At 32.0% G+C, this 19181-nt stretch overlaps 1 protein-coding gene across 1 annotated transcript; it reads right to left on the bottom strand.

The window, feature by feature from the left end:
- Positions 1-14947: 14947 nt before the first annotated feature.
- LOC123692421 (dual specificity protein phosphatase 14) lies at positions 14948-17986 on the bottom strand. Its single transcript, XM_045637168.1, has 4 exons — positions 17730-17986; positions 16346-16574; positions 16027-16163; positions 14948-15432 (listed from the first exon to the last, which is right to left on the bottom strand). Exons 1-4 carry the CDS (start codon positions 17831-17833, stop codon positions 15243-15245), a joined length of 660 nt encoding a protein of 219 aa, XP_045493124.1. The 5' UTR covers positions 17834-17986; the 3' UTR covers positions 14948-15242.
- Positions 17987-19181: the final 1195 nt, after the last annotated feature.

Below are 19181 nucleotides of genomic sequence, written 5' to 3'. Positions count from 1 at the left end.
ACGAATGGCGCCATGGAAATAAAAGCAAACGTTCATCAATCAATTTATTACAAAACAATCAGAATATAATTATTGGTTCAATTATGATATTTTCATTATTAACTTAATATTTAATTAACTGTTTTTATGTTTGTCTTGAAACGATGTAAATTTAGAAATTAAAGAATTTTTAACGGATTTTAAACACAGTTTGTGGTTTATTCATTGTATTATTTTCCCGACGACCGGACCGGTCTACCCGTGACCACGCTCGCTGTAAAGTGTTCGAATTTCGAAACGTCGGGAAAATAATATAATGAATAATTCTATTTAATAATTCTGTTTAATGTTATTAGTAAAATAATTGGCTGTAACTAGTAAAAAATGTAACAATGTTTTAATATCATGTAATATAATTCAAGGTCATCAAATGTTATCTCAGTAATGTATTTGCTAGAAATCATCATCATTAAAATAGATATGTCTAATATTTTCTAATTACATCTTTTGTTAATAATGTCATAGGTACTTAGATAATTGATAAAAAAAAATCTGTTTTAATGTAATCTCCAAAAAAAGAATTTTTCCTGTATAAATCATTAAAAAAGACGTTTTATAATATATATAACCATGTATAAGGCATTAAGAAAGACAAATTGCATTGTAATTTTGTAAGATTTTTACTGTATGTGTACCAAAAGTTTTTAATAAAATAAAATAAATAAAAATAAAAATAATTCGCGTTTAAAATCCGTTAAAAAAATCTTTAATTTCTATATGCATAATACCTACTCGCGTAAAATAAACTCTAGAAAATACTATTGAAACGATGTAGTTCTATTGAAACGGATCTCTAAAAAGAAAATAAAAATAAGATTGGCGCTTATTTCCGAACGTCAAACCGATAATCCGCAAAAGAGCACGAGGTGCAAATTCCCAAGTTTACTGCTAGTAAATGTCTAAATCTTGGCGGTTGTTCTGGCACTTGAATTAAATAGTTTTTATTACTAGGTTCTTATATTCGTGCGAAAACCGTAAAAGTCGCGTTCCAGGGTAGTTATAATATTAAGTTTCTTCTTTTATTATTGTTTACTGATGATGTTTTCTGTTCATTTTCATGTACCTTAATTATAAATAGATAAAAAAAATATTTAAGTAGATTAAAAATTTGACGATAAGATAGGCAACTGACTCCTTTCAAACAAGTTAGTTTTGAGTCTCTTCCTTTCAGATATAAATTATTATAATTATAAAGAGGTAAATGTAATGAATAAAGCGTAAAATTAATTAACTTTTTTATTGAATTTAAATCTGCTTCGGAATAAATTTAAGAATTCATAATTAATATTGATGAATAAGCTGTATTAAAATTGATATCATAGTCACGCTAATATAACAGGCATAATAAACCAGAAACTGTAAACTCGTTTATTTTCTGTAAACATCTCTTGTTTTATGTATTTACAAGGCAAAACATTAATCATAATGTCGTTATGTCTCCAAATGAAAATAAGTTAATTTGCAATATTAGGTAACAAACATATTTTTTATACATTATATAATTCTGAATAACTAATACGAAATATTTTCGATCACACAAGAATTCCAACCAACGTAGTATTTAGAGCGTATCAATATTAATACGAAATTAAGCCGAGCGAAATGCGCTAGGATTAGCTGGTAACTAATATCTAAGAACACCTGTGTATTACGTCTTATTCTGATTGTTATATGACATATAATATAATATAGTTGTTATATCAATCGGCACGCTAGTCTAATATGTATGTGTGTCCTTGCATCCATGCCAAATTCCTCACACCTTAGCTGTCCCGTGCTTTTTGATATGCGACTGAAATACGTTCAAATATTTTTAGATTTAAATGACAAAAATATATTATTGTAGTCGACATGTCTAAATGGATACTTTGCTCGTAAAATGTTTTTCACAGTTGTAAGAGCTATAATATTCGCAATATTAGTCATAACTTACTATTCATAAATAATAGAGAAACGGTAACAATATAAAAAGTTTATGACATGTAAATTTCACTCTTTTTTTTACAAGAAAGTTAATATTTTACCCATAAATATACGTTAAAGTGTGAACTTAAAATGATTTAAATTTCTGACAGTGAGAAGTAAATTAATGTAAATATCGAATTAAAAAGAAATATTGGACGTTTTAATTTAAGCAACTGTCTATTTAGTTAAGCCTCTTTAAACAATACACCGAATCGCCAATTAGTGAGGTTACTTGGGGTTCATATCCATTAGACAATGTCCAACATTTATGTGAGTTACGTTTTCGTTTTCAACAAAAAACACAAATAATAAGATTCAAGGTTAAAGAGACAAAACAAAATTACTTACGTGATTTTCAATCATTACACTTGTGAGATTTGATGATGCTCTCAATGTTCTATTATAGCAAATATTTTTAAAATCTACTAGATATTTATTTCCACAGAAACTATATAAAACTATAACGCAAACTGCGCATTTACAAAGAATTCATGCAGCTGACACCCATGTTACAATAGTCTGTGGTAAATGTCAAAAACGTCAAACCGACTTAGTGCTTGGCGCCAAAATATTCAGCCGTGTACACGACGCAATAGGTGTAAAATGTGTTTATTTTTCATTCTTGATACTGAAATAGTTCAGAACGCCCCAAACACCCTTGGTTCGACCGACAACCATCAAAACAAAAGTAAATTACGATATACATTCATTTGCAATCTTGGATTTAATTGGTGATAATAAAATAGGAATAAGTGCTATTATGCGGCCATTATATAAATTTAGCGCCGATGTAGCAACCTACTAGTTCGGGATGGTTGGTGAAATAATATATTACCTTTTGATGCAGGTATGTTATGTTATTCTTATGCACGTATGTTTTTACATTATTATTGCAGAAATTATGAAATTTCGACATTAAATTGAAAGAGAGATACCTACATAAATCATTGAAAATGCTGTGCACCACATTTATTTGTAGACTAGCTGCTCCGCGCGGTTTCACCCCCGTGGCTCCACTCCTGTTGGTAGCTTGATGATATTATAGCCTAAACTTCCTCGATAAATGAGCTATCTAACACCGAAAGAATTTTTCAAATCGAACAGTAGTTCTCGAGATTAGCGCGTTCAAACAAACAAACAAACATGTGTAGTTGCTTACTCAACTTGCTTACATCCCTCCGATGATAAGGTAAGTTAAAGTATAAAATTATCTGCGTATAAAATAAAAGCAAACCTTATTTTGAGAAAACAAAGCCGTCTTGAGAATTTTCTGTGTCTCTCTACCGATATTTGAATACCTACTTACCTGAATTCTATTCTCAATACAAAGACTTTTCTAACCTCTCAAATGTAATAAATTCACAAATTATTATTACACCTGCAATGTGCATTTACCGTAGTTTCAGCCGCGCGCTTGCATTGTGATTCACACACAAGAATAGCCGGCATTCAGAAGTTCATACTATCGGCCACTACGTTTAGATAAGTGATCTCATCGCGCTTTTATTGTTGCTCGAAATATAATGCAATTTAGTCCACTTATAGCTGCCTCGGTATACAGTTAGGACGACTTCCGTGTTCGTAGGTTTCATGACAAAAATAATGTATAATATATAATTCTCTATTTTATAAAAATATGTATTACTATATATTAAATTTAACAAAACTAGCTAAGTCTGGAGCGGAAGGCGTCGATCGTCTCTAGCACACGTAGATATATTCCTAGTTGAGGCGATCGTGGTCTCTAAATTGTTTTGTGTGTATGTTTTGTTTCTAAATAAACGATTTTTATTTATTTTATTTATTTACTAGCTGTGCCGCGCGGTTTCACCCGCGTGGCTCCGCTCCAGTTGTTCTTAGCGTGATAATATATAGCCTATATTACTCGTGGATAATGTAGCTTTCGAATGGTGGAAGAATTTTTAAAATCGGTCTTGTAGTTAATGAGCATATTCATTACAATCAAACAAACAAACAAACAAAGTTTTCCTCGTTATAATATTAGTGTAGATAATCAAATATTACGGTACAATATTTTGTTTTCACCTTTCGAATGTGCTGAATACAGCCTACCTTTTTGTTTTACCTATGTGTTCAAAAACACATAGGTAATCATTTGTAAATATTGTCACTGATAAATAGATTATTCTTCCTCTCCAATCCATTTTATTACAGTTTAGTTTTTCTATTCAGAAAACTAAAGGTCAACGACCACTTTTGGGTCTCGGTTAAGAATAGTTAACAGTTGTTTCTGCGTAGATATATAAATCTTACATAAGTATGTACCACCCACTTGCTTTCTAAAATAGAAGAGCCTAAACAAAATACCTGCAAAAGATCACGTATTAACACTGGGTATTTTTAAATCGATTTTATATTACGTAATTATTTATCGAGTAGATCACTGCTGGCTTCATCTTGGTTTTATTAATTTTTAATTGTTGAAAATTAATATTAAGAAAACAATTTTTGAAGAGCGAAAATAACGTAAGTTGCTGTTACATTATAAATAACCATACTCTCTATCTACCGTAAATTATTTAAGAGTTGATACCTAATTGTGCCAGTGAAACAGACAAACAAACTTTCTCAAATTTATTAGTATGAATTACCATTATTCTAATACAGGGTAAATACATTCACACAGAAGCTTGTGGCTACAGAACATATAAAGATTATATTATGTTCTGTGCTTGTGGCTATGCATTGTCTGCCTTGGCCAGTTATTTACAAATTACAACAAACTATAATTTATTAGTATAGTGCCTAGTATTATTACTAGCTTTCCACCCACAGCTTCGCCCGCGCAGTTTAAGAAAAACCCGCATAGTTCTCGTTTCCATGGGATTTCCGGGATAAAACCTATCGCATGTCCCGGGGTAAAAAGTAGCCTATGTCCTTTCTCGGGTATCAAAATATCTCTATACCAATTTTCATGCATTATTTCATGTTCAGAGTTACTTTCGCATTTATAATATTAGTATGAATGTGCTATAATGAAAATTCCATTTCGAAAATACGTAGGTACTTCTCCAGCCGTAAACCGCAATTAGCGTACGGATAATTAACATTTAATTTGCCAAATTCCAAATATATTAAAATACGAAACTAATATTTCATATCCGACTTAACGAGTTCACATTGGAACTTACTATCAAAGAAACTCGGTCAAATGCGGCACCGTAAATCATCAATTAGGTGCTTTAACAACACAATTTATCACTACCATTTCCGAGAGTAAATCATTTATTAAAAAATAAATTATGAACAAAATTTGTCATAAAATGATATAATTCATTTAAAATACTTACTGTTAGATGTTAGTCATCTACAAAATATTCATTGAAACAATTATATACAATTTGTGGCGGGAAGTTAGATAATAAAAAAGTACCTTAGTAATAATATTTAAGAATGAGACATGTTCCATATAATCACATACCAATCACATACAATACATAATTTTCCTCGGTCGAGCGACGTACACAGAGTCCAGAGATCGAGTTGCCTCATCACTATCAAATTGACCATCCTATCCATCCATCCACACTAATTTAAAACAAAAACCAATCGAAATTTTTGTATAATCGCTAACAGCAACTGCACTACAGTACATTTTCGAAATAAATCTTCGCTGCATCATCTCGTGGCTGATAAACAAATGCCAATTATTCCCGCCAACTGATGCAAATGACCAATAACCATTAACATGACATCACCAAATAACACGAAGCCATCCGTATAATTGTGACCACTTAATACAAATTTACAATCGGTTTTTTGTAAAAGTACATAATAAATTTTCAAGTCCACTTTCTCATTTAAAATAGCGACGCAATAAACCTTTTTATTTTCACCTCATTTACGTCTTTGTTCCATATGAATTGGATAAAGTGGTATAATTTTAACAATAAATAAATGCGCGAGAACCGAAAGCGAGAATTTAAAATAAAAAGGAAATTTAAAAAGTTAAAAAAAAATATGTATGAAAAGCTCCAAAGTATTGACCTTCATAAAATGAATAAACTCCTAAAATCATCTGTTTCTCGTCCTTTAAACCTTAAAACATCAAGAATAACTTCAGTAAATAACAGTTTAAACAAACCAGTGAAAATAACTAATTCGCCAATGAGTGACTAAAGTGAAAAGAGGTCAATTATTTTGAGAAAAATCGCATAAAATTAGGTCGCAATGATACATTTACATGATTGTGCAGATTCTAGCACGAATAAAATTTATGTTTCGCGACTGTTGGGTTAGTTAGTTTTAACAAAAATAGTCCTCAAATAAATTTATCATACAGCAGGAAACTTTAACCCTTAAATTGTCACCCCTAGATAACTTGTGTTTATAATGTCCAAATTTGGAGGATGTATTGGAATTAGGAAAGAAAAGAGGAAAATGAAAAAAAAATAAAAAAAAATATTTTTTTCTATTGTTTTCACTATGTCACATAAAACGGACATTGCCAATTATATGTACATGTTCGAACCGTCACATATAACGGACATTGCACATTATTCCAGCAACCGTGGTACATGAATACAATGCACTTTTTCAACTCTGTAATTCAAAATTATTATCAATAATTATAATTATGGACGATCTAGAATATGCTTTTCAAACATCTGTCTTAAAATGTTGGTTAAAACTTTAACGATATCGTTAAAAATAATGGATTTAAAAAAACGACACTACTAAAAATCACAGGCTAAGAATATGCTAAGAATTGGAATAGAAATAGTATTACATAGCCTGAGAACTTATCTAATACACCAAGAAAGTCCTCTTCCCATTTCTTATATTGTACAGATTGAAATGTGTTTGCTTCATCGTATGCAAAGAAGTCGTATACCATGCCTGAAGTACCAAAACGAACAGGAAATTTAAATCGCTTTTTTTGGATTCTTTGGCATATATTATATCCATTTTCTGCCAGTTTATTAATTTGTAAGGTATTATTATTTAAATTTTCAAACATTGGGTGGTATTTCTGGTAAGTAACATGATGAAGAACTACTGAGAAGTAGGGAAGATTCATCTCGCACCTCATGTAATGGCTGTAATTCTGCAGCATTAATATTTTGTTGATGGTAAAAATTCTGACTTTTTGGGTCTTCATTGTGTCTCAAATCAATATGTCGTATAATTCCGAAGGTATGGTGCTGGGGGTAAATGATTGACACTGTTATCATAGTGAAATCACTCCTATAGGTCTACATTTCCTTCGAAATCGACATCTCAACTCAACACCAGACTCTTCAGCTTCCGCCAGAGGTAGCGAGGGAATTTTTTATTGATTGTCAAGTCATGCTCTTGTAAAATATAATAAAAATAGATAAAAATATATCAAAATGATTCCGTTGAAAATGGAGGGCCGTATTGGCAACGTCCGTTTCATAGGACATGTGAAGAATACCCTAGTATATACTCCAAGTTGTCAACGTCCGTTTTATGGGACATCGTATATAAACTAATATTTGTATACCAAATATTGTAAAATATGTAAAAATTATGTCAAAATACTATACTTACAATCGTATTCTAACTAATAATATAACATTATAAGCAAAATAGCCCAAAATACTTACAGTTATTATCAATTTTATCAGAAGAGTCAAGAGATCCGTTTTTTGCAATTTTCAAATGGTCACCATTCGCGACTGTACATGGCTTTGGTAAAAAAACCTGCATGTACGCGAAGGACATAGCTAGTCCCTTCCCAATATACCGATTAGCGAAGCTTAGTTCTGCCATAACAGCGCCAGCATGTGTGTAAATACTATGTCCTTTAAAACGGACGAAATCAATTTAAGGGTTAACAAAGAACTCGTAAAGTATTTGATTTTATGTGACGCAAACGCCCAGAAACAACACGTGCTTTCTTACTACCTCAAAAAGATCATGAATCGTATCAACCAGTGTTTTACAACTTGAATGAAACTATTAAGTAATTTTCCTGTAAAATTACCCATAAAACACTATTAGTTCTCTGTTGTATAAGCTCATAAACATGTAGATTATAAAAACGCATATTGTTTATAAAATGCGGCGCCAGCGCCAAATTAATAACATGAGTCTAAATTGAGAAGGAATGTTGACTAACGGACAGCAGTACGCATGGTTTTTACGTATTTTCTTTTCATAGTTTTGGTTTAAAAAACTTGATGATGATACGATGACGAAAAGTATGACGATATGTTTTGATCGATATGACGTGTGCTAAGCGAAGGTTTTGATTAATTGAATAATTTATCGTTGTTTAAAGTTAGCTATACTTATATTGAAATTCCCATGTTTCATTATAAATACCAGTAGTACTTAGTTTTCAATTCGGGAGACTAATATCTGAACCTTTTATTTTCATACCTTGAAAATTTGTAATCCATATCATTCTTTGAGCTGAGGTAACATCAATACATATTATGTCAAAAAAAATCATAAAAATTAATGTTGTTTTACATGCGAAACGAAGCGGATAGTGTTATTTTCGCATTTAATAGATTTGTCCTTATAAATTTATAAAGATTTGTCCTCACATTAAACAATGTCGGTGTTCCAATTCAGATATCCAACTCGAGCAAATTCATGCATGACTTGCAAAATTTTTAATTTCTTTAAGAGTGTTTATTATAATTGTCTCTTATGTGTCCTTTGGTGGAAATTATTCGTTTTGTTGACCTTAAGCAAACACTTTCCACTGCGGATTTAACCTACCTACTCCGTATTTTACCACAAACCGTAGAGCGTTTTTACCGTAGACACAACCCCCGTCTGCCCCTAGTATCAATCCAGAACTGATTATAACGGTAATGAAACAGCTGTGTAACTTTACTTTAATGTACATTAATAATTATTATTTCAAAGTTCACCCCCTAAAATCAGTACCAAAATTTGACCAGACATATGAATCCAACATCCGCCTGAACAGCTCAATGCATTCCGTAAATACAGGCAGCATTAATAACTTCAAAAATAGTAAAAAAAATGTTTACGCATTCCGTCGCTGACCCAAATACGATCAACAGGTATGCGACACATTCCTCGACCTGCATATTATCAAGGCCCTAATTATATCTCGGATGAAATATACCATCCGACTGCAGGAAACTTATGTCACTTGTGTTTCAGAAAAGCTCAAGAGTGGTGCATAATATGAAGTGATATTTGAAATGACGAAGCTAAATAAATGTACATCTTACTCTTGTTATTACAGAACGTTTGAATTGTGGACGGGTAATATCTTTAATATTTATGGATCATTATTAAAGACGTTACGAAGCATGCAATTTCTGAACGATCATAATTTAAATCCATCCCAGAACCTATAACAATTTGCCAAATGTCATTTCCATCTTCTGTTTGTTACGGTACAAGTGTAGTCAATGATCTGATATTTCAAGTATCTCGTTCTTATTAAAGCATTCACTTAATTATATGAATGCAATTATATTTCAGAACGTCATATATTAATCTGCTTTAACTCAACCATCCTGATCGGTGCACTGGAAATCATCATCGAGCTACCATTCACAAAATCGGTACGACAACAGCCAAGTCAATAAATAGTTTAAAACGTTCTATTTTACATTAACAGTTGTTTAATTTTGTCACGTGTATGTAATTTGCCGGTGAACGACCTGGTTAATTTTGATATTCGCAACGGTTTATTTTGTTTATGAAATTCCTCAAAGGTTCTTGAAATAGGGCGAGTCTGGGAATTATCAATGGTAACATTGAAGCATTTCTAAATAAACACGTCTCTGATTTTCATATGGAATGTTTCGAAAACATTTCAAGTAATTATTTTGAACCAATTGCAAGAATAATCTGCGGACTTTTTAAATAAATGAGTTACGTGTAGCGTTTTCGCAATCAACATATCTATACAGTTAAACACGAAGAAAACGTAGAAAAGAAGCACCTTTAAATTTGATATGCAAAAAATATAAACACCAATTTTCAACTACATAAGCACAGCAGAACTTAGCAATCCTATTTCAATTTGCCATTCCAAATTTTCTCAGTAGATATTAATAATATTATGTCGAGGAAAAATGGAACGTATAGCCACTTACATTTTCGGGTTTAGTAATCTTCCTCCTAAATCGTCTTCTAACCGTACCTTACCTTAAACATTTACAGACAAAAATTCCTATGCATCTACCACTTCTTCATATAAAGTACCATAGTTCACACTCATAGTTTCGAGCTATCATTAACATTTCAGTGATATCAATATAACATTCCTGCGGCCCGTGTCATCCTGGCGATCTGCCAACATACCGCAGTGAGGGTTGAGATACGCAGTACAAACGTCAGACAGGTAACATTTCGACTAATATTTTTATTTTTAATTGAATCATAATCCTTTTAGCAGACTGACATTTTTGGCTACTTTTTGAAGATCAAATACAGCGGTGTCTACTGTTTCTGCTCATATGTTTAATTGAATCATAAAATGCTCTCTCCTGTTAGCAGACGGACTTCTTTTGGCTACTTTTTATCATTGATCAAATACCTACAGTTATACAACCTACCTACAGTTTACATATGTTCTGGTGTATCAATTTAATTATGTTATCGTGATCTTTGAAGAGTTTGAAGAAGTAAATAAACATGAATTCCAAGCTTTATATTCATACTGGACATTTCAAAATCCGTTTTACTAGTCATCAATATTTTACTCAACGACAAAAATATTATCATCTTGCCATTTGATTCATATCATAAAAATAAGTTTATATTGTTTCTTTAATAAAAGTTATTATAAAACAATCCCTGTCTCTTCATCGTAAATCACAATTAACAAAACATTGGACTCTTTGAAGTATATGTTTTCAGCACTCGGCTTTTATTATGGCGCGTCAAAGGTTGCGGTTGCTTTTGAAATGTGGTTAGAAAGTTCTTCAGCATTCTATTTTACTGATTCATTGCTGTGGTCTACGAAAATGCGGAAAAATAAAACAACTGAACATCAATAAGCTGGTTTTGTTTTTGGAATGTTCACATAAAAATAATAATTGCAGAGAGAAGAATTTTTCGGTGTTGAGTTTTGAGATATCGTCAGAAAAAAAGTAGATATTTAGATAATTCTTAAATGCGACAGCAATATTAAATGCAGGTCCTTTACTGTATAAAAGTCTGCTATTCAGATATTAAGAAATCGAATAACCCAAAAACCCAACGTTTCTGAATCATAAAACATCTTTATTAGTAACCAAACAACAAATTAATTGATCACGAATACGTCAAATTAATCTTCCCAGTCGAAACAGATAATTCACGCGCATTGCGAAGGTGTCACATCTGCACTGACAGTAATTAAAATTCCATCAGCAGACATTTAATAATTTTCATAGTTGACACGTAACATTCCTCGTCGCTATTATGTCATATACAAATAGTAGGCAAGACGTTTTAAAAATATTCGAGAATGTCGCTGTGAGAAGCGATTTAAGTGCTGGATATAAATACAGCGGAATGTAGAAAGGTATGTCGGCCACATTGAGTGGTCTTCGTGCTTTTCTTTATAAAGACAGAGGAAGACTGGATGAAATAGCTAGACGTTATTTGTTTGTGTGATTTTGACGGTACTTGTAAAATTATTCAAGGTTGGATACACTATTAAATTAAATAATAACTGTGATTCAAGCTATTAATTCGTGTGGAAATTTTTCAAACAAGGAAAATTTATTCAAAGTCCGATAATAATAAATCGTCCCACGAATAAAGACACAACTCATGAAATCAAAGTAAACAAACAAATATTAAAATTATTGACTTTTTTGTTTATTTGTTGTTTGAGATATTTAAAGAACATTTTTATTGAGATGAAGTTTCAAGTTTACTGCTCTGTAACAATAAAAAAAAGAACTAAAAAACGTAGAGGCACGCTAATGATCATATTTCACACATCCACTTCATTTGTTCTCTTAAGTATTTACTTTCCGCAATACGTACTAAATTCAGTCTTATTTGAATTATCAACGATTTCACTGAATGGTCTCACTTTAAAACATTTTAAGGCTGAAATTAAATTATTCACTTCCTCTATTTCTTCCCTCATTAATAAACTGAAAAATATTCATATTTCTCATGACAGAATTAAGGTTATTTAAATAAAGATGCCGGGAAAAACGTAAAGAATTCGCAAAATAAAGGTCATTTCTGATGTGTTTTTAGACTGGATATCAAGACGGTTAATGGCTATATTAAACGATTGATTTATGCAAGGTTGACCCCATGATCTGTATCTTTGATGAGTTATAGTGGTTCAATGACAAATGTATAATAAAAGTTTATGTGCAATGGACACATGTTGGAAACTCTTATATAAACAAGTTTTCAACAATGTGTGAATAAAGATATGTCAGATTGCATCTGATTGCTGGTTAATCCAACGAGTAATTACTCGACAATTTATTTACTGATTTATTGAGGTAGGTATTTCATTTCACCTTATCTAATACAAAACTACGATCACTTCGATCTAGCATTATTTTTCCGTAGAATCATTGATACGGATGTAAAATGTATGCATCCTACAACGGAACTTGATTTTTTATAAGAGATCAATTGAGTTATCACATTTTGTGTACTGCATGATTCCTAATCTCTTTAAGTCAGAGTAATGAGCTATTACGGTGCTATTACGTTGTTTGTAGTGCAGATTAGTATAAGAGCAAAAGTAAAACGTAATACTATCGTTGTCAAGCCCAGTCCCGTAACGAGCCCTTAATTATCGTCAAGGGCAAGGTCTCTGGGACTAATCCAAGATACAATTTATTGGTTACCTTCGCGAAGGTATGCGCCGTTTGCCAAATAATAAGCCGGAATCTGTATACACATCAACTGACCACAAGGCCGCAATTATATCTTTCAGTTCTTTAATCCAGGGTGAAGATTATTTGCAAAGGTGTCATAAATTGAAAAAGTGGGACAAATTTCTTTACTTTTCTAATTCTATTTTAATGTTCGCGGTTTTGTGGATATGCGTGTTTTTAATATTTCCAATGGTGAATATAAAATGCAGCGTAATTTGTCACATTGAACTAAAATTTGTCTGTAATACATCCACAATACTTACAGTGACTGACTTCATTCAAATAAATAAATAAATAGATATTATCTGGACTGGACATGTTACGTTACAACAGTACAAATTAAGGGTAACAATACAATTAATTTCTTACAAACTTCTTTGATCTTTAGTCATTTTTGTATTTTATCTTTTCTAAAGCAACTTTAGGGTGTCACTGGCCGCAAAGGCCCTTTAAAATTGTTGCCAATTTCTAATTATGGACATGTATATGTGGGTGGCATGGCTAATTAACAAAAACATTGAACTTGATTTTCATTGCCAAGTCCCGTGAGTATGACCGAGCAAAATAAGCACTTATTGTTACCAGGATAAGATCACATTTCGTTTTGTAAATAAATCATAGTTCCCAAATTAACATGTCAAATTTGACATACCACATCAATCTGGCAAGTGGTCAAAATCAATGTGACAGGGTGGAAGAAGGGATACGCATTGTAATTGTTTGGCGAAGACTGCTTGAAAAAATTATATTTAGTACCTACTGAAAAAGTCGTACACGTGTAACCGTCAATAGAAGTGCTATAGGTATTTTACATTCGCTTTCCGCCCGCGGATCCGCCCGCTTTGTCTATGTATACTAAAACCTTCCTTGAGAATCACTCTATCTATAAAAAAAAACCCATCAAAAATTTTATGCGTACTTTTCAATATTTAAGCATACAGAGAAAGCGACTTTGTTACGTAGTAATTAGATGTTTTATGTGTTCGAATTCAATGCTTTAACTATGTGTTCAATTAGGATTTTAATACAGCAGTAAAAGACTTAAGAGCTTTTAAAATTTAAAGATAATTCAGACATCTTAAATTGTATCCAAACATTAATAACACCCAGAGCCAATAATACACATACATTCACATAAACACATTTTAATAACTAAATAAAAACCTTAATTTATGTTCATCCTTCAAAAATCCATAAAATCCATATTAAATTTTTAACCACCAGGGTAGACTAATATAATGAAGAAACACATAACTGTTTTGTATGATCAGGAATTTATTTTAATCCCGCTTACACAATCAGGAAGTATTTGCATTGTCAGTCTCTCCTACAATGTTTAAAAGCCTTTATATAACAGATCGCGAAGCCAATAATATCTTGAACTATCCGTAATTTCGCATAGGTATATATTCTCTTACTGAAAATTAAAACTAGATGCAATTCAAGAATTGTATGTAAAATGATCTGGATTTATTAAGTTTGGAGGGTCTTAGTCTAATCGAAAATTTTATTATTGACACCAAAAAATAGAATCAAAATGATGCCAATCGCGTATATTTGTAAATATTGGTCTATAACTACTGCTTAGTTCGAAATGATTTCTTTGGTATCGTATATAGCACCTAATAGAAGTCAGGTAGGCTGCTACGACGAGCGCTACATTAAAGCTATACAAGTTTGGCATTTGGTATACCGCCCTGTACGAACGAACACAAAAAACTCATGTGTACTTCCAACTAAAGCTATTGCCGTGGCTGAAACTACTCTTCAGTATTAATTTTCCAGTTCTTAAGCGAAAAATTTAAAAACAATAGCTTACTATTAGCTCTGAATGACACGCGTACCTAACTTCGGCGCCAATGTATTTTTGAACGCTCGCTCAATGCCACGGGGCCAACAACATTGCTTCAATGGAATTAGTCATTATTCTTTACTCCCTTACTATTTGGTAAGTATGATATTTGGATCAAGGCAAATTTAATCAATGAGTTTTCGGTACAAGGCTGCATTTTCAGAACTGTCTCAGAAACAGTCTATAAAGCATTTTGATTGGTGAATTAGAGCACATTTTGGATTTATCATTAATGTATTGTTTGGCGTAAATAAAAATACAAACATAAAAATCATTTCCATTTATTTGGTCCCTTAACATAATATTGCTTACACAAAATTACATAAATTATCACAATTTTAATATACAGCACAAATAATTTACAACGCTTCTTCATAAACGTAACATAACTCATAAAGATTCCTTAATTGCTAAAAGTACCTAAACTAGGCATTATCGTTCACACTCATTCCTCAGTCTTATAAATAGCGTGCATAACCCAATTACTCCAAGCATTTCAACTTAAGACTATTACATCAGTGCCTTATAATCGTAGAATAATTAACGCGACTGTTTTACGGCTAGCTATTTTCAATAGGTCCATACCGTTGTCTGAACCACGTCATGCCGCTGTAATCTGGCTCGTATACATCAGGAATCTCTTTGTCAATCGCATCACAGTACACCATTTTAACTGACGCCTCTCCAAATAGTCGTTCTTCGTATTTTATGAGCTGTTTGAAGAATCCTGTGTTCGGTCGGATTTGTGGCCTGAAAATACCATACATATTAAAATCTAGGCCTAGCTTAAAATATACAATTTGTATGTTTGGCTTTCGCTATATCTAGACGTTAATAATTGACACATAAGCTAGGTCTATGCCGTTAACATTCTCATAATCATTCATTTGTTCAGATGCCTTGGACTTGATTTGGAAAATTTCTTTTTTTTATTTGAAATGGGCAAAATAATAGTGTCCTTTATTATGTATCAAATATATTTAAAATATATTTATGCATTTCTTCCAACATTATTATTAGGTTCTAGAATTTATTTATATCTTAAGACCAAACCAACCAAAAATGCGGTCACCCATCCGTTCAGATGCACAGATACTGATGCAGATAGGAATGACTCATCGTTTTTCGAACCATTTGCGTAATGTATGAAATTACGATAATTTGCAACCATTGGGTAAGATGGTCTACTTCTAACTAATTAATTGGCAAACTACATAAAGAATGCGTTGTTCTTCAGACCACACTACAATCAGACAAGTGATAACTTAACCACCAAATTAGGTGATTAAAAGTAGTAAAACGCCTAATGAAGTTATCAAATACAAAATTACATACAATCCTTACCTTCTGCGTTTCATGTGATGGTAAGCATCCCTCAGGGTCATCTTGTGCCATTTCACCAGATACGCCAAGCAAAGGGTGACTGAGCGAGATACTCCTGCCACACAATGTACTAGTACTTCCTCGTTTCTTGCAACTACCTGGAACAAACATTAATCATTATATAATTGGCACACGTGGTGATGGAACATGCTTTCACTTCTGAAGTAAACAAAACAGGTATGTATAGAAAATTATGGTTAAATTTAACTGTTACTGCTTTATAAGTTCCTTTAAGATTTACGTCAGCCTTATAAAAGCATTCAATTCAAAAATCACTCACTTCATGTATTAAGTCTGCAACGCTTTCCATATAAGGATGCATATCTGAATTAGGTGTGTCTAGGAGTGGTACATAATGCCTGGGAACATAGTCTTCTGGTGGCGGTGGTAGTTCTGGAGCAGCATTAACCACTAGACCTGGTCTTAATGCCTTGACAGCTCCGGGCAAAGCATGGGCACCGCATATGTATACTGAGTCGATCACACGGGAAACTCCCAGGGGACAACCTCTGTAGACAATAAATTGAATTAAGTGCAAGAGTTCAGAGATCAGTAAGTTAACCTTTAAGATAAAATGTATAAAGTCATCGTCGATGTGTATTATTTAAATTGTTTTAGTAGACCGTTAAATATTTCTATTCAAAAGTGCCTAATATTATTTATTGAAAAGAAAGTTCGCCAACAGAGATGAACTATAAATTCGTAAACAAATCGTCGTACATCAACAAGGGATTTCTGTTATATCGTTGGATTAGAATAATACCCAAACTATCGTTTTAAAGCTCGACTTCTAGTCCTCATACATGATTGTCACATTAATTTGATCTCGTACCAATTTATCTATTTAATGGGATTCGCAATGGCTGTGCCGTCACACATGTAATCTTCCCTATATTAATGATTAGATGCTTTTTTGTGTATTTTTAAACACATTCCAGATGTTTTTGTTAATCAATAGATCGCAATTATTTTTATTTAATTATTTTTAATGTTTAATGTTAAACTAATGTTACGTAAACGTATAACATTACAATGCTATAGATATTTCTGTTGAAAATTAAAATGAATTAAACAGCATTCCATTATCGGTACTATGAAAAACATCAACAATGCGTAAACAGCGCATACCACGCGGTTGTATCATTTTGGAGAAGAGCCAAGAGCGTCTGACCTAACGAACTTGCTTATATACAACTCATTTTATGAAATTTTTGCAGATATGGTTTTATTATTTCATTTTGTTGGTTAATTATATTATCTTATATCTATACTTGTTTTAATAATTTTCAATTGTCTCTCATTTCGATCATCAACCACATGATTCACAATCAAAATCTCTCTCTCTCTTAAACTTTATTTCACGTTCCTTTAAATTAAAGTAAAGTCTGTTTAGAGTTACTGTTTATTTTTTATTTGAGTATCTTATTGTTTTTTCCAATGTTTTAAAATAAGTTTTTATGTTATCTAATACGTAAAATTCTAAATTAACATTCCTCTAGAAAAGAACGCTTCAGTCTTTATGATTTCAAAGAAATCTAGAATATAAACAATGCACCTGTTGTCAATTATTTTCTAGACTCTAGAGGAAGAGTCTACTTTCCAATTTCAATGTGATACTAATTTTTATTTCATTTTCTTTAATATTTTACACCCAAGACCCTCACCTGTTTAATTCTTCCCTTATAGATTTCGGTACTTCAACGTCTACAGTAGGCTCTCTTTCATTCCCCACACTAACAACTTTATCTTCTACCGTAAGTACCTTCATCTCGGTGTTAAAACTTATTTAATTTATTGTATCTACTCCTTTCACACAATTTTCACCATCCACGATCGAGTCTTACTACGTATCGTGTAAACAACGCTACTTCGAATCGATCGGCACGTGCGTACGCGCCGGCGTGTGAACGCGTACTGCCGACTGCCTGAATTCAGAAGCTAAAATATGAACACCTGTAAATCTCGAATGCCTGCAATATCCGGCATTCCAGGGTTATTCTTGTACTACGGTGACTCTTGTTTTGTTTACTTTGCCCTTTATTGACTTTGTTGCTCATTCTAGTTGTATGGGTCTCATTTCATAACTCATATGCGATGATAACATTTGAACTTTACAATTTATGTATGTTTACCTGCCTGATAATTGATACAAACAAACTATAACATGTTTGTTAAATTTTTTTACGTGTTTTCTTGCGAAAATTAAAAATTATACATAATATTATAATTTCCTTAACAGCTGGAATGATTTTGGAAAGATTTTTTAATACTATCAGCAACTTTGAATGCAGGATTGAGTAAAATTTTTGTTCCAAAATTTTTAAGAGTCGGTACCTAAGTAGGTACCGACTCTTAAAAATTATTCATTCACTCTTAAAAAGAATTTAAATTATGTTATAACATAATTTAAATTCTCAATCAAGGGACACTTTTAAAAAGAAGTTGAAAGCATATTTTCTCGTTGTTCAGAAACAGTCTACATAAATACCTACCTATTGTAATTTTCTGTGTTTAATAATATCTACTATAAACTATAATTTACTTGATATTCATTAAAATTGTGTCCTTCTTTTACTTCATCTATTTTCTACGTTTTATATATTATTGTTCTGGAAAAGATGTCTTTAACTTCTTCTACTTACTTGGCGTTGGCAATATAAATTCATAAATTACACTTAAATTCTTACACACTATTCATTTTTAATTACTGATTCGTTTCCTCTCAACTCACTCAGCCGATTTTCCGTCTGACTGGCAAACAATGTTACATACTTCATACATCAAAATCTTCTTACTTTATAATGTAATACATAGCATAATTTAGTCCGTTCATTAAAATTATACCTACTCTTATTAGTCACTCCTCTCTACTTAATATGGTGCTGACAGAATAACAGCGTTACAGCCTTAGCTGTAACATTCATGCTGAGTCAGTACATATTACCTTTCCCTGAGGTGATACAGATATAATGTAATATTATTACGTCTTCACATATTGTTTTACCCAGTTATACCTTATTTTTAAGTTATAAGTATTTTCTGTTATTTAATGTACTGTATCATTTTTTGGGAATAAATGTGTTTCTATTCTATTCTATTCTATTCACACACACAGG

This window comes from Colias croceus, chromosome 6 (genome assembly GCF_905220415.1).
Source record: "Colias croceus chromosome 6, ilColCroc2.1".
Taxonomy (NCBI): domain Eukaryota; kingdom Metazoa; phylum Arthropoda; class Insecta; order Lepidoptera; family Pieridae; genus Colias; species Colias croceus.
The sequence above is the reverse complement of the archived record's forward strand: the minus strand, read 5'-3'. Positions and strand labels throughout refer to the sequence as shown.